The 16,932-nt window shown below is 38.6% G+C and overlaps 1 protein-coding gene across 2 annotated transcripts in view; it reads left to right on the plus strand.

Moving 5' to 3' along the window:
* The first annotated feature begins 356 nt into the window (after positions 1–356).
* Positions 357–16,932, plus strand: part of arl3l1 (ADP ribosylation factor like GTPase 3, like 1) — a 17,254-nt gene continuing 678 nt past the window's right edge. Inside the window, exons 1-5 of one of the 2 annotated variants that reach the window (XM_062045945.1) lie at positions 357–1,302; positions 3,350–3,505; positions 6,677–6,793; positions 6,888–6,938; positions 13,642–13,827. In XM_062045945.1, the coding sequence (XP_061901929.1) occupies positions 1,285–1,302; positions 3,350–3,505; positions 6,677–6,793; positions 6,888–6,938; positions 13,642–13,827 (528 nt within the window). In that variant the 5' untranslated portion in view covers positions 357–1,284. The remainder of the gene's footprint in view (positions 1,303–3,349; positions 3,506–6,676; positions 6,794–6,887; positions 6,939–13,641; positions 13,828–16,932) is intronic. The other variant, XM_062045946.1, reaches the window with a different exon arrangement.

Genomic DNA, 16,932 nt, shown 5'->3' on the forward strand with positions numbered 1-16,932 from the left:
GGTACCAAAATATTGGTATCGAGACAACCCTAATTACAACTGAGTACTGCGCAGCCCATACGGACAAGAACTGAGAAACAGATATTTTTTTGCGGCCCATCAATGGTTAAGACACACTGCATTACCCGACAAAAGCGATCACATACTTTTTCACAAATATTGTTAGATCGTTGGATCGGTGGCAAATCGATCAGCACATCTCACATTTTTGCATGATTTAGTGCAGGTGAATGTTTCCCATAAAATCAACACCTTCCCCAGCCTGAAAACACAGTTTGAAAAAAAAAAATCATGATTTCACTCAAAAGAACAACAATTAAAAAATATTACCAATTTTAAAAACGGCCTGTGTTTTAGCTCGATAGTAGTACGCTGGTGGATCGAGCCCCACTCGGGGCAGTAGAAAAAAACAACGGAGCCAAGAGAGAGAGAGTACACCATCACTGGATGAAGCTGAGCTGTTTGTGATTGGCAGCTATGAACACCAGTCATTGCGATCCGCCGTCAAAATCGGGGGCCCCTGATTGGGTGGGGGCCCTTGGGCTTCAGCCCAGGTAAGCCCGTGCATTAGGGCGGCCTCGGCTGCACCCGTTGTGTAACGCAGCACTGGCCACACCCGCTGAGCAAAAGAAACCAAGAAATATTTTAATCCAGACACAGACCAGCCGTGCCGAAACTAATCCCGCTGAATGCTCCCAGAGCGGCTTTGGTATAGATGGACGTGATATGACGGTGTGGTTATGAGTTTGTGCATCAAGTCAGGAATAAGTTCAGTGATATAATCCTGTCAGGGTTTATGTGTTCATGCACACTGTTGATCCTCATCTTTGCCTTTCTGCATTAGCAGCATTTCCCTGCCCTCTGCCATATGGCGGGGCGTCCCACCCGGGCAATAATGTGCATGTGTGCGAGTGTTTACTCTGTTTCCTCCAGTAGCAGGTGGCTAAGGGGATAATCCAGGTAAAGCCACTGCGGAGTGGAGATGGAGCGATGAACTGAAGAAGCGGGGGAGGGTAAATAGACGGAGTAAGCGTCCTATGCATGGACAACCAGGGCTAATTCCGGCCACCTAATCCCGGTCTCTTTCGCCTTCCCCCTTCTTCCTGCTTGCTATCTCCACACCCATGGTTGCGAGCAACCGGTGACCAGGTAGACGTAACTACTTCCTGAGCGGGACGAGGGCGAGAAACGAGGCTGCTTTTGTGCATAACTAACGCACCTGTGTGAGCCTCATTGGAGGATGTAGCATCGTACCTCCAAAGAAGCACAAGGATACTCGCCACCATGGGAGAAGCTCAGAAGGTACGTGCACCGATCCGATGTATACCGAAAACTGAAACTTATTCTTCATATTAGTTTAAATTTGTGAAAAAAGACCTGACTGGTGTACTTGTTGGATTCTGTTACTATCACAATTTAAAGCAACAGTGCCTCGTTTTCAGCAGTGTTTGTGTGTGCAGTCTTTAATCACACTACATAGTGCACCATTATATGAATGGAGGCCCTGTTCTAAATGAAGCCTCAGATTAGGTCTTACAGAACAGGGATCAGATGTGTGTCAGGGGAGCTTTGACCTCAAATCATCCCAACTTTTAACTTAATTTGGTTTTATTCTTGTTTTTTGACACAGCAATACATTCATTTGACAAACATGTTTTTAATTGTCTTTTTCACTACATCTTCCTGAGAACCAGCGTCCTCTGTTGTGGACATTTGCGTATTACATAACCCAAAACCGTGAATAAAAACAGAATACAATGATTTCCAAATCCTTTTAAACCTATATTCAATGGAATAGACTGCAAAGACAAGATACTTAATGTTCAAACTGGAAAACGTTATTTTTTTGCATATATTAGCTCATTTGGAATTTGATGCCTGCAACATGTTTCAAAAAAGCTGGCACAAGTGGCAAACAATACTGAGAAAGTTGAGGAATGCTCATCAAACACTTGTTTGGAACATCCCACAGGTGAACAGGCTGATTGGGAACAGGTGGGTGCCATGATTGGGTATAAAAGCAGCTTCCATGAAATGCTGAGTCATTCACAAACAAGGATGGGGAGAGGCTCACCACTTTGTCAACAAATGCGTGAGCAAATTGTCCAACAGTTTAAGGACAACATTTCTCAACAAGCTATTGCAAGGAATTTAAGGTCTGTAATATCACCGAAAGGTTCAGCGAATCTGGAGAAATCACCAAAAACCAAGATTGAATGCCTGTGCCCTTCGATCCCTCAGGCGGTACTGCATCACCACATGGGCTCAGGAACACTTCAGAAAACCACTGTCAGTAACTACAGTTGGTCGCTACAGCTGTAAGTGCAAGTTAAATCTCTACTATGCAAAGCGAAAGCCATTTATCAACAACACCCAGAAACGCCACCGGCTTCGCTGGGCCCGAGCTCATCTAAGATGGACTGATGCAAAGTGGAAAAGTGTTCTGTGGTCCGACGAGTCCACATTTCAAATTGTTTTTGGAAACTGTGGACATCATGTCCTCCAGACCAAAGAGGAAAAGAACCATCCGGACTTTTATAGGTGCAAGGTTCAAAATCCAGCATCTGTGATTGTATGGGGGTGTATTAGTGCCCAAGACATGGGTAACTTACACATCTGTTAAGGCACCATTAATGCTGAAAGGTACATACAGCTTTTGGAGCAACATATGTTGCCATCCAAGCAACGTTACCATGGACGCCCCTGCTTATTTCAGCAAGACAATGCCAAGCCACGTGTTACATCAACGTGGCTTCATAGTAAAAGAGTGCGGGTACTAGACTGGCCTGCCTGTAGTCCAGACCTGTCTCCCATTGAAAATGTGTGGCGCATTATGAAGCCTAAAATAGCAGAAGGGAGACCCCCGGACTGTTGAACAACTTAAGCTGTACATCAAGCAAGAATGGGAAGGAATTACACCTGAAAAACTTCAAAAATTGGTCTCCTCAGTTCCCAAACCTTTACTGAGTGTTGTTAAAAGGAAAGGCCATGTAACACAGTGGTAAAAATGCCTGTCTGCCAACTTTTTTGCAATGTGTTGCTGCCATTAAATTCTAAGTTAATGATTATTTGTAACAAAAAAAAAACAGATTTCTCAGTTCAAACATTAAATATCTTGTCTTTGCAGTCTATTCAATTGAATAAAAGTTGAAAAGGATTTGCAAATCATTGTATTGTGTTTTTATTTACGAATTACACAACGTGCCAACTTCACTGGTTTTGGGTTTTGTAAAAGACATAGACCAAAAAAACAAATGTCCACTGCAGACCACACAGGTTCTCAGGGGGCGTGATGTCATCTTTTGGTCATCCCTACCGAACGAAACTGTGATGACTGACTGACACACAGTCCTCCATGCAGGGCTTACTCTCCGTCATTGAGAAACTGAAGGGCTCCAGCGAGCAGGAAGTCAGAATAGTTCTTCTGGGTTTGGACAATGCCGGTAAGACCACCCTGCTGAAGAGCCTGGCCTCTGAGGACGTCAACACCATCACACCTACACAGGTGATGTGACAAATACAATATGATGATCATTAGGGGGGAGACATGCACTAATATTTGATAGATGCTTCAGTTTGACAAGTTATTTTCACTATTAATGAGGGAGACATCCATCCATACACAAGTCACTGAGGCTTCTGCATACGTGTCAGTCTAATCTGTACAGATGTGTAACTATGGTAACATCACACTGGACTAAACTGTTTTATTTACCTTTTTTCAATTGGGCACCTGATGTCTATATATGTGTCTATGTTTGTCTGGCTGTCCATTCATCCATCCATATCTATTAGGGATGGGAATCTCTCAAGTCATGATTCAATTTGATTCCCATATTTGGGGTGACGATTTGCTTCAGATTCACACAATTCCCAATTCAAACCGATTATTTATTAATTGGTATGAAAATTATAATAAAACTAGGAATAATTTAGTCATCAAATAATATAGCGATTATTTTGTTCAATTAATCGAGAAATCGGGAAAACACAGTTTATAGCACAGGTGTCAAACTCAGAATCTGGCCCGCCACTTAATTTTATTTGGCCCTCGAAAGCCTGCAAATAATATGTATCAATAAAGTACTGTACATTTTCTTACTAATTAAGTATTATTTCTTAAAAAATATATGTACTCCATGTACTGTATTTTTCGGAGTATAAGTCGCACCTGCCGAAAATGCATAATAAAGAAGGAAAAAAACATACCGTAATTTCCGGACTATAAGCCGCACCTGACTATAAGCCGCACCAGCTAAATTTAGGGGAAAATACAGATTGCTCCATATAAAAGCCGCACCCGACTATGTAATTAGCGTAGTATATAGGGGTTCCTGCTACCACGGAGGGGATTGTCGGGACAGAGATGACTGTTTGGGAACGCAAAGCGTCCCATTTATTAACAATAAATCTTTCAATCATTCAATCAAACTTTCACATCTTTGACATGGCGAACAGCATTCGTGCAGAGTACAAATAATACAACGGTGCAAAGTAATACAAAGTGCTCGCCTGTACGTTATCAAAATAACCAGCCTACCGGTATATGAAAAGTCAGTCTTTAATCATTGTGTCATCGTCTTCCTCCTGCGTACTAAAACCACCGAAATCCTCTTCGTCGGTGTCGGAGAAGAACAGGCCGTAAATAAGCCGCACCGTTGTATAAGCCGCAGGGACCAGAACGAGGGGAAAAAGTATCGGCTTATAGTCCGGAAATTACGGTATATATGTCGCACTGGAGTATAAGTCGCATTTTTGGGGGAAATGTATTTGATAAAAGCCAACACCAAGAATAGACATTTGAAAGGCAATTTAAAATGTCTAAAGAATAGTGAACAACAGGCTGAATAAGTGTACGTTATATGAGGCATAAATAACCAACTGGTATGTTAACGTAACATATTATGGTAAGAGTCATTCAAATAACTATAACATATAGAACATGCTATATGTTTACCAAACAATCTGTCACTCCTAATCGCTAAATCCCATGAAATCTTATACGTCTAGTCCAGGGGTCGGCAACCCAAAATGTTGAAAGAGCCATATTGGACCAAAAATACAAAAACAAATCTGTCTGGAGCCGCAAAAAAATAAAAGCCATATTACATGTGTCCTGAGATATACATTTAATTAAGAGGACTTAAAGGAAACTAAATGACCTCAAATATAGCTACAAATGAGGCATAATGATGTAATATGTACATATCGCTAGCCTAAATAGCATGTTAGCATCGATTAGCTTGCAGTCATGCAGTGACCAAATATGTCTGATTAGCACTCCACACAAGTCAACAACATCAACAAAACTCACCTTTGTGCACTCATGCACAACGTTAAAAGTGGGGTGGAAAAAATGAGACAGAAAAAGAAGTGGCATAAAACACGTCCTAGAAAGTCGGAGAAAGTTATACATGTAAACAAACTATACGGTGAGTTCAAGGACCGCCAAAATTAGTAGGACAAAACGGCGCTCGCCAAATACTCAAATCAGTGAAGCATGTTTAATATAAACAGTGTGCTTTATAACAATTAGGGAGGTTTGTGTCATGTTTGTCCTCCTACAGAAACCATACTAAGACAAACAAATAGATTTTTTTCCCCTCATCTTTTTCCATTCTTCATACATTTTTGAAAAATCTCCAGAGAGCCACTAGGGCGGCGCTAAAGAGCCACATGCGGCTCTAGAGCCTCGGGTTGCCGACCCCTGGTCTAGTCTCTTACGTGAATGAGCTAAATAATATTATTTGATATTTTACGCTAATGTGTTAATAATTTCACACATAAGTCGCTCCTGAGTATAAGTCGGCCAAACTATGAAAAAAAACGGCGACCTATAGTCCGAAAAATACGGTAATTGCAAATTATGTTAACTTATATAATGTTTAATTATGCAAAAATATATTATCAAACATTCAAACCATTTTTTAAATATAAATAAATATTAATAATAATGATTTCAAAGCGAGTTATCCATCAAATTGTAGGTGGGTTTATTTTTTAACCTTCGCGTTCATATTTCGCTGTGTTTGTTGCATTTTTGTTGCGTTTCACTTGATTGTAAAATATGTCGATCGAGAGCGGGTGTGACGTTCATATATTGTCAATATTCAGGGTTTTATCGTTCATAGTTGATATTGTGAATCCCACATTCTTTATTTTCATGTACATTCTGGGCGTCTCATTCAGTAAAAAAAAATTGTAATTCCATTCCGTTTGTTAAGGCGGTCTGTCATAATGTTTTTAGCATTCAATCAGACATTATTGTGAGTTCCTAAAATTCAGATATACCGGCCCCCAACATTCTTTTCTCTAAATTTGGCCCCCAAGTCAAAATAATTGCCCAGGCCTGATCTATCCACTAAACATTAGCCAAACGTGTGGTTTTAACATGCAAATATTATTAGTTTTCTGTTACAGTACAACTTAAGAAAATCAACAATCCAAATGAAACCTGATTTACAAACACACGATTGGAGTTGATCCTTGTCGTCTGATCCTGGGATGTGTTCATTAGCTGTTAGATGACCCCGGTGACAAGTGTTGTTATGAAAAAGGGCAGTAGCTTAACACAGTGACCGTACTCTTTAATCCCTTCCTGCACGTTGTTACTCTGCTGCTGACACACACACAGGGATGCTGTGATGATTGTTTTTTTTATTTGTTTCTTTGTCAGGGTTTCAACATAAAAAGTGTGGCGTCTCACGGCATGAAACTCAATGTGTGGGATATTGGCGGGCAAAGGAAGATCAGAACTTTCTGGAAAAAGTATCTGGAGAACACAGATCTGTTGGTAAGTAATGTTAATGTATTGTGAATAAAGTACACTTTTTTGCAGTCTGATTAAACATGCAGAGACAAATAAAGGATTTGTTGCTCTCTTTCAGATTTATGTCATTGACAGTGCAGACAAAAAGCGATTTGAGGAAACAGGACTGGTGAGTTTGTGTAGTATTTTGAAATTACGGAGCACAATTTGGGAATGGTTCCGAAAAATGCAACAAAAAACTTCAAACCGTCTGTAATGAAGCATATTTTGTAAACTGATGACCCCACAAATATAATTGTAGCTTTATGTCACATTTGCATTTTCACACAACTATGATACAACAAAGCCTCAGAGGGGAACTGCACTTTTTGGGGTGAATTTTGCTTATCGTTCACAATCATAAGATACTTGACGATAGATGTTGTTTTTTTCTCTTTGCATTCTCAATATTCAATACATGCGATCAAAAGTTTGCTTAGAGCTTAGAGCCTATGGGAGTCGTGCAATATCGCCTATACCTGCTTGGCACTCAGAATTGAGGGTTGGAATTGGGGGTTAAATCACCCAAAAATATTCCCGGGCGCGGCCACCGCTGCTGCCCACTGCTCCCCTCACCCCCCAGGGGGTGATCAAGGGGGATGGGTCAAATGCAGAGAATAATTTCGCCACACCTCGTGTGTGTGCGACAAGCATTGGTACTTTAACTTTTTAACTTTATAGAGCCCTTAAAAATACATCCAAACACCTCCATTAGGGTTTTGTATACATGATGTAAGTATATATGTAACGCTCACATTTATAATGCCATTTAAAATTCACATATTTTGATCGTTTTAAGCATACACAATGCATTAATTTAAAAAATGCATCATGACGTTAGCTTTTTTTTCTTCATCGCTGATTATTACTCACTGCAGACTTTATGAGAGCCAACAAACATAATAAAACATCTCTTACTGTCACTACTACAATGTCTGCTGTCAGTAGGATGCCGACTGCTAGGATGTTCATATATTCCCATTTAGGTGAAGAATGTCTCATAATCCTCGCAAAGAAATGGAGTGGGGGTGCGGGGGGGACCAAGCGTCTTTTCGTGCCGTTTTTTCCATTTTCGGGTCCTAAATGGCTGTCAACGTGTACCAACTTGTCGGAATACCTAGTCAGACTTCTTCTGTCCAGGTGAGATGCATGATTTATGATCTACAATAAACTTACCAGGAGCAAGGAAGCAGCAGACCACTCGATGATGTAAACATAGGGACACACTAAATGATCACGGCGCCGCTATAAATACTTTGTCTGCGTTAGCGCTTATAATAACAATTTCACTAATACTTGGTTGATATTCAAGTCACAAAATGTAAATGGAGTATTTTTGGCTCTTTTTGAATGGTTATTTATTGGATTTTATGGGCGAAATGAAGGACCTCCCATTTTTTTAAATGTTTATTCACAAGTTAGAATGCATTAAAAAAAAAATCCATCCGTCGTCATGTCTTTCATAATGATTGTAAACAAAAGACAGAATCCAAAAAAAAGTGCAGTTCCCCTTTAAAACGTATCTAAATTGACTTACACACAACAGCGTGTAGACAAACTACAGAAAAGTCTTATTTATTACCACATTCATCATCGTTTTTATTTTTTTGAACAACATCACAATATAAAGTTAAAGCCAAGCATAATTCACATGAAAACTACAGCGGTAAAGCATTGGAAGTCACTTTTTTTAGGTACTCGTACACAACCTAACGAGATTCCTGAGCTGCACTGAATGTTTGAAAGAGCTCTTAGAGTGATGGAGTGCAGTTTATACACCAGTTTAGTGAGTAATAATATATCGTAGTTAATAATAGGAGAGCGTTGCTCAGATGGTAGAGCGGCTGTGCCAGCATTTTGAATGTGACGTATAATGCAAAACTCTTTTGGGTATCATGCAGGTATAGTAAAAGCGCTATATAAATACTGACCATATACCATTCAGTGTTTCCCACACATTCATTTATTTGTCACGGCCCGCCACGAATGAATTAAGGCCGCCACAAAAAATATATATATATTTTTTATTTATTTTTTTTTTTTATTTTTTTTTTAAATTTTGTCCTGTCCAGCTTCTCAGGCAAATCATATAGTTGATGTAGATGCCCATATCGGCTGTTCAGATTTACTTTACAAAAGAGAAGTGTAGGATCAAGATTTTTGGAGCTCTTTGTTCAGTGGATCAGATGTTTGATGAAGCTTTGTGTCTATCTACCACCACTACTGTTTTCTGTTTATTTGTGACTGACTGTGGCAGGACACCTCTGCCTCTGTTTCACTTTATGTTGCTGGTAAATAATATGCTTGTAGTAGTAGGCTAAAGTTAAATTATTTAGTATGCACTAATTAAAGGGGCAGAGCTTTAAGAGACGTTTTAGCTTTTATATTTTATAAGATATATTTTTTGTAAGAACCACAATTAATAAATATATTTCAGTGAATAACTTATTGTTCAAATCTGTATATAAATATGTACATAAAGTGTTGTAATTATATTGTAAAATGGATGGATGGACGTTTAAAACAAAATTGTTATTATTAATTAGTAAGTATATATTTTTTTAGCCTTTTTAGAGAAAATCATATCGTTGTAGTAAATTATGCAAATTACTCGATGATGTCATGGTGACCACGCCCGTAGCCACGCCCCCACCGCCACAGGTATCTTGGCAGTTTATGGGAAACACTGCCATTTCAAGACCGCCCGGAATAGGGATGGTGTAAATATATGAGAATTTAAAAGCACAAACAAGCACGACAGACTAGTCTGTAAGAGGAGACTTGTTTAAAGAATGACCTTGCAGATTATCTTTGCAGGCCCTTGTTCTCTCCGTGTCAGGGTTTACCGAAAACCCACACATACTGATCAATACCTACTTTTTGACCCACACCACCCACTAGAACACAAAGTGGGCGTTATCAGAACCCTACAACACAGAGCTAATAATGTTCCTAGCAGCCCACAGGCCAAAGAGAAAGAGCATAGGCATTTGAGTGAAGCCCTCAAAACCTGTGGGTACCACAAATGGTCGTTTGTGAAAAGTGCAACCAGTTCCAGAAATAACAAGAACAGAGTGAACAGACACAAACATATTGTCATTCCATATGTATCAGGGCTATCTGAGGAACTCAGAATAATTTTTAACCAACACAACATCCCAGTACACTTCAAACCAGGCAACACCCTGAGACAGAGACTAGTGCATCCTAAAGACCGGAGACCCCACACCAACAAAAACAATCTGGTGTATGCTATTCAGTGTAATGATTCATATATTCGGGAAACAAAACAACCACTAAGCCGACGTATGGCACAGCATTGACTGGCGAACTCTTGAGGCCAACACTCAGCTGTCTACCTGCACCTCGGGGAGAAACAGCACTCCTTTGAGAACGAAAATGTCCAAATTCTGAACAGGGAGGACGGATGGTACGGAATAGAAGTGAAGGAAACCATCTATGGCAAGGTTGAAAAACCATCCCTGAACATATCTCCCACATACAACACTGTCCTTTCAAGCATTCCTAAAATACTCTGCAATTTATTAGAAAGATTCTGGTCACAGATGCTCCTTTGTGCCATTTGTTTACAACTGAATGGAGTGCTAACATGGGTGATTCCTACTATTTTGGTCGGTTATTGGGTATCACAGCGATTGTTCTGCTAAACAATACCTCATTGCTAACGAGGGGAAATTACACTTTGACTGTCGTTGGCATTGACAGTTAGGATTGCTTGTTTGCATCTTAGCAGTTGTTTTTCTCACTACGATAGGGCGAAACCAAAATAAAAGACATGTGTGTTCTTGTCCCTCATAATGATTGTGAACGATTGGCAAAATTCCCCAAAAAAAGTGCAGTTCCCCTTTAAAGGAGATAAAGTAAAAGTCCACTCTGCAAGGTAAATGCAGTACATTATTATTACATTACAACACTACATTGCATTACTATAAAACTACTGTAATGGTTAGTAGTACATTTTATTGAATTGTTTTTATACAATTAATTTCAATGGGCGATGACTTGAGGTACAAGTGTTTTGAATTAAGAGCTACGTCAAACCAATTAAGTTCGTAGGTTAAGGTACAACTGTATATGCACTTTAATTGTCTTTTGTATGTATAATAATAATAATTCTCGATACAATGTTTTATGTTAACAAGTTTGGGTATCCTGAATGGATTCATTGGATTTATATTATTTGTTAAGGTTCATCTCAGGGCATTCAATCAATCGCAACTAGTAGACTTCATCAGATCTAGTCCAGCAGCTGGTGACTTGCTGTTGTTCCCAAACTCTTCACTTTTCTTATAATAAAGTTATCTTTGTAATATTCAGGAGCGAGGAAATTTCACGACTGGATTTGTTGCACAGGTCGCATTCTATGACAGTTCCACACTGGAAATCTCTGAGAGCGGCCCATTCTTTCACAAATGTTTGTAGAAACAGTCTCCATGCCTAAGTGCTTGATTTTATACACCGGGCCAAGTGATTAGGACACCTGATTCTCATCATTTGGATGGGTGGCCAAATACTTTTGGCAATATAGTGTATATGTTGAGTAAAAAGGACCCCAGAGACAGAATGGTACAATTAATAACTTTTACTGAAGCTTCAGGAGACCAGCCCTTACAATGTGTTACATTGTAAGGGCTGGCATCAGCATCAGCATCAGCATCAGCAAGAAGAGGTCTAAATCCAAACAAAAACAGCCCCTCTCGCCCAGAAAGGGGCACAGCTGCTTCTTCAAAACAGATAACAACTTGCCAAAACGGCTCTGTGAGCCGACCAACAGGAGCCCTTGAGACCAAACAAAGAGTTTACTAACAGACATAAGATAAAAGCAAGGAGTTCACGAGAAGACGCACTACATGGGAAAATACTAGCTGCTTTAAACATGACTATGGATTAAGAAAGAACACTTAAAACTATCTCATTGTCACATTTGTTGGAGGCTCAATTGCAGAGTCTTTTAGGAATGGTTGAAAGGACAGTGTTGTATGTGGGAGACAGGTGGTGTCGCAGACCACCTCCTCTGTTTAGAGATGGTTTTTCAACCTTGACATAGATGGCTTCCCTCACTCCTCTCTCGTACCATCCGTCCTCCCTGTCCAGACTCGGTACATTTTTGTTCTCAAAGGAGTGCCGTTTCTCCCTGAGGTTAAGAGGTGACAACTGAACTGACTCTTTGATTTGATTTGAATTCATGATTATTTTTATGATATGAGGTGGCGACTTGTCCAGGGTGTACCTCGCCTTCCGCCTATTATGTTGGATCCACTATGGGCTGGACTTTCGCTGATATGTTGGATCCACTATGGGCTGGACTTTCGCTGATATGTTGGATCCACTATGGACTGGACTTTCACAATATTATGTCAGACCCACTCGACATGCATTGCTTTCGGTCTCCCCTAGAGGGGGGGTGGGGGGGTTACCCACATATGCGGTCCTCTCCAAGGTTTCTCATAGTCATTCACATCGACGTCCCACTGGGGTGAGTTTTTCCTTGCCCTTATGTGGGCTCTGTACCGAGGATGTCGTTGTGGCTTGTACAGCCCTTTGAGAAACTTGTGTTTTAGGGCTATATAAATAAACATTGATTGATTGATTGATTGATTGTAGCTGAGATAGGCTCCAGCGACCCCAAAAGGGACAAGCGGTAGAAAATGAATGGATGGATTTCAATTTAGAATAGAATAGAAAGTACTTTATTGATCCCTTGGGGAAATTCCGCACCACAGTTCGCTCACAATAGACAATAAACACTGAGGTATTTTTTACATGTGAATAATATAGATACAGTCTATTATACAGCATTATTCACATGTAAATAATATAAATACAGTATTATACAGCATTATTCACATGTGCATAATATAAATACAGTATTATACAGCATTATTCACATGTGAATAATATAAATACAGTCTATTATACAGCATTATTCACATGTGAATAATATAAATACAATCTATTATACAGCATTATTCACATGTGAATAATATAAATACAGTATTATACAGCATTATTCACATGTGAATAATGCTGTATAATACTGTATTTATATTCACATGTGAATAATATAAATACAATCTATTATACAGCATTATTCACATGTGAATAATATAAATACAATCTATTATACAGCATTATTCACATGTGAATAATATATATACAGTATTATACAGCATTATTCACATGCGAATAATATAAATACAATCTATTATACAACATTATTCACATGTGAATAATATAAATACAGTATTATACAGCATTATTCACATGTAAATAATATAAATACAGTATTATACAGCATTATTCACATGTGAATAATATAAATACAATCTATTATACAGCATTATTCACATGTGAATAATATAAATACAGTATTATACAGCATTATTCACATGTGAATAATATAAATACAGTATTATACAGCATTATTCACATGTGAATAATATAAATACAGTCTATTATACAGCATTATTCACATGTGAATAATATAAATACAGTCTATTATACAGCATTATTCACATGTGAATAATATAAATACAGTATTATACAGCATTATTCACATGTGAATAATATAAATACAGTCTATTATACAGCATTATTCACATGTAAATAATATAAATACAGTCTATTAAACAGCAATTATATTCATGATTTTGATTCTCTGTCTACGTATTTTGGAAATTGTCCAATATAGAAAATTAGCAGTAATATTCTGCACCCTTCCTGAATAGAAAAGTCTGAAAAAGTACAAAATGATTCAATAAACAAAAAGTTTTGCTAAAATGATTTTTATGTGACGCACGTGTGTCTTGCAGGAGTTATCAGAGCTGATTGACGAGGAGAACCTGATGGGCGTCCCGGTGCTGATCTTTGCCAATAAACAGGATTTGGCCACTGCGTCGCCGGCCAGTGAGATCGCAGAGGGCCTCAACCTCCATACGTACAGAGACCGGGAGTGGCAGATCCAGGCCTGCTCAGCCGTGTCTGGGGAAGGCGTGCAGGTCAGCTCCAAATTTAGCAGCCTTACGTCGTCTCTTTCACCACTGAAGCGCCACATTTTGTAACAATCAGACACATTTTGTAACAATCAGCCACATTTTGTCATCAAATTCTTGAACGTGCTTTGTTATAAACTATGATGTGTTTTGTTATAACTTGTTACACATTGCACAAGTTATTGTTATTGTTGTTGTCTTTGTGAGGGACTAATGTCGGTCTTGAACCCCAAGATGCAGAGATGGCAGGCGTAGTACAGGAAAACATGACTTTAATGTCAAAAAACAAAATGGTGCAACTGGTAGGTGCACATGCAGGGAAAACAATAACCAGGAAACAGCCAACAGGAACCAGGATAACAGGAAACAGGCTACAGGATACAATCATCGAGCCCTGACTGGAGGGTGAGGCAGGCATAAAATAGTAGCCTGATTGGCAACTGGCAATCAAGGACAGGTGAGGGAAACGAGCGCTTAGGGACGCATGCAGGAAATGGAACCAAAATAAGAGCGCTGACAGGAAATAAACACAAACAGAGGAAAACCCAAACATAACCAAACTGTCAGTAACAAGCCTGACAGTCTTGTTTTGAATAATGTGCTGCATTATGTACTGAACTATTGACATTGATCACTTGAAAAAATATGAAATATTTCATCTTTAGTAGAATTACTTTAAAGAATCATATAGGATTTTTTTATTGGCGAAGCACAAATTAAGCGAAGTTTTATTGATTAAAAATGGAGAATGTGATTGCAAGCAAGAGAGTATTACTGACCAGTAGGGGTGCTAAAAAAACGGATTCATACTTTGTTAAAAAAACAATCTTTTAAAAATTCATTTAAAAAATATGTTTTAGGCCATGTCCATGCTTACTCGCTGCATACGTACACTACCGTTCAAAAGTTTGGGGTCACCCAAACAATTTTGTGTTTGAGCCTTCATTTCAAAGAACAACAATAGACTGTCGAGTTTCAGATGAAAGTTCTCTTTTTCTGGCCATTTTGAGCGTTTAATTGACCCCACAAATGTGATGCTCCAGAAACTCAATCTGCTCAAAGGAAGGTCCGTTTTGTAGCTTCTGTAACGAGCTAAAGTGTTTTCAGATGTGTGAACATGATTGCACAAGGGTTTTCTAATCATCAATTAGCCTTCTGAGCCAATGAGCAAACACATTGTACCATTAGAACACTGGAGTGATAGTTGCTGGAAATGGGCCTCTATACACCTATGTAGATATTGCACCAAAAAGCAGACATTTGCAGCTAGAATAGTCATTTACCACATTAGCAATGTATAGAGTGTATTTCTTTCAAGTTAAGACTAGTTTAAAGTTATCTTCATTGAAAAGTACAGTGCTTTTCCTTCAAAAATAAGGACATTTACATGTGACCCCAAACTTTTGAACGGTCAACCAAAAGGAGGTTTTGTAACCTGTTTTGAAAAGGTTTTATTCTAATTCTTATACCAAATAATACATTGCGAGAATCTGTTTAAACCGCCAATCGTGTTGAATGGAATCATTACCCCAGGAATTGTAATTAGATCGAATCCTGAGATGCCCAAAAAATTCCCACCTCTACTGACTAGTGTACTACAATGTATTTTGTGATGCTTTACTATACACCAGTGATTCCCAAACTGTGATACACGTACCACTAGTGGTAAGAATCACTTACCTAAATATTTACACACAGCGTTACTGTTCAAACTGTGTGTAATGTTACAGTGGCTAAAAATATTAAATGTACTCGATAAAAATAGAACTACTGCCTTTTTTGAATGTTAACTTAGGCATACTACGCTGCTAACTTAGGCATACTAAGCTGCTAACTTAGGCATACTACGCTGCTAACTTAGGCATACTACGCTGCTAACTTAGGCATACTAAGCTGCTAACTTAGGCATACTACGCTGCTAACTTAGGCATACTAAGCTGCTAACTTAAGCATACTACGCTGCTAACTTAGGCATACTAAGCTGCTAACTTAAGCATACTAAGCTGCTAACTTAAGCATACTACGCTGCTAACTTAGGCATACTAAGCTGCTAACTTAGGCATACTACGCTGCTAACTTAGGCATACTACGCTGCTAACTTAGGCATACTACGCTGCTAACTTAGGCATACTAAGCTGCTAACTTAGGCATACTACGCTGCTAACTTAGGCATACTACGCTGCTAACTTAGGCATACTAAGCTGCTAACTTAGGCATACTACGCTGCTAACTTAGGCATACTACGCTGCTAACTTAGGCATACTAAGCTGCTAACTTAGGCATACTACGCTGCTAACTTAGGCATACTACGCTGCTAACTTAGGCATGCTACGCTGCTAACTTAGGCATACTAAGCCAGGTGTTTTTGAGGTGGTACTTAGTAAAAAAAAAAAAAATGTTTAAGAACCACTGCTATACATCATACTCGTAACAAAAAACACTAATATAAATACGAAACAGAAAAAAATATGTATTCCCTCAATGACCAATTGCATGTTGTTTTTCAAAATGTTGTGATGGAAAATCTAAATCACTTCAGTGTTTCCCATAAACTGCCAAGATACCTGTGGCGGTGGGGGCGTGGCTATGGGCGTGGTCACCATGACATCATCGACTAATTTGTATAATTTACTACAATGATTTGATTTTCTCTAAAAAGGCTCAAAAAATGTATACTTGCTAATTAATATAACAGTTTTGTTTTACACATCCATCCATCCATTTTACAATATAATTACAACACTTTATGTACATATTTATATACAGATTTGAACAATAAGTTATTCACTGAAATATATTTATTAATTGTGGTTCTTACAAAAAATATATCTTATAAAAATATAAGAGCTATAATGTCTCTTAAAGCTCTGCCCCTTTAATTAGTGCATACTAAATAATTTAACTTTAGCCTACTACTACAAGCATATTATTTACCAGCAACATAAAGTGAAACAGAGGCAGAGGTGTCCTGCCACAGTCAGTAACAAATAAAAAGAAAACAGTAGTGGTCAAATACAAATAAGGTAACAAGAGAAGTATCCTACACTTCTCTTTTGTAAAGTAAATGTGAACAGCCTATATGGGCATCTACATCAACTATATGATTTGCCT

The sequence above is a fragment of the Entelurus aequoreus genome, linkage group LG04 (genome assembly GCF_033978785.1).
Source record: "Entelurus aequoreus isolate RoL-2023_Sb linkage group LG04, RoL_Eaeq_v1.1, whole genome shotgun sequence".
NCBI lineage: Eukaryota > Metazoa > Chordata > Actinopteri > Syngnathiformes > Syngnathidae > Entelurus > Entelurus aequoreus.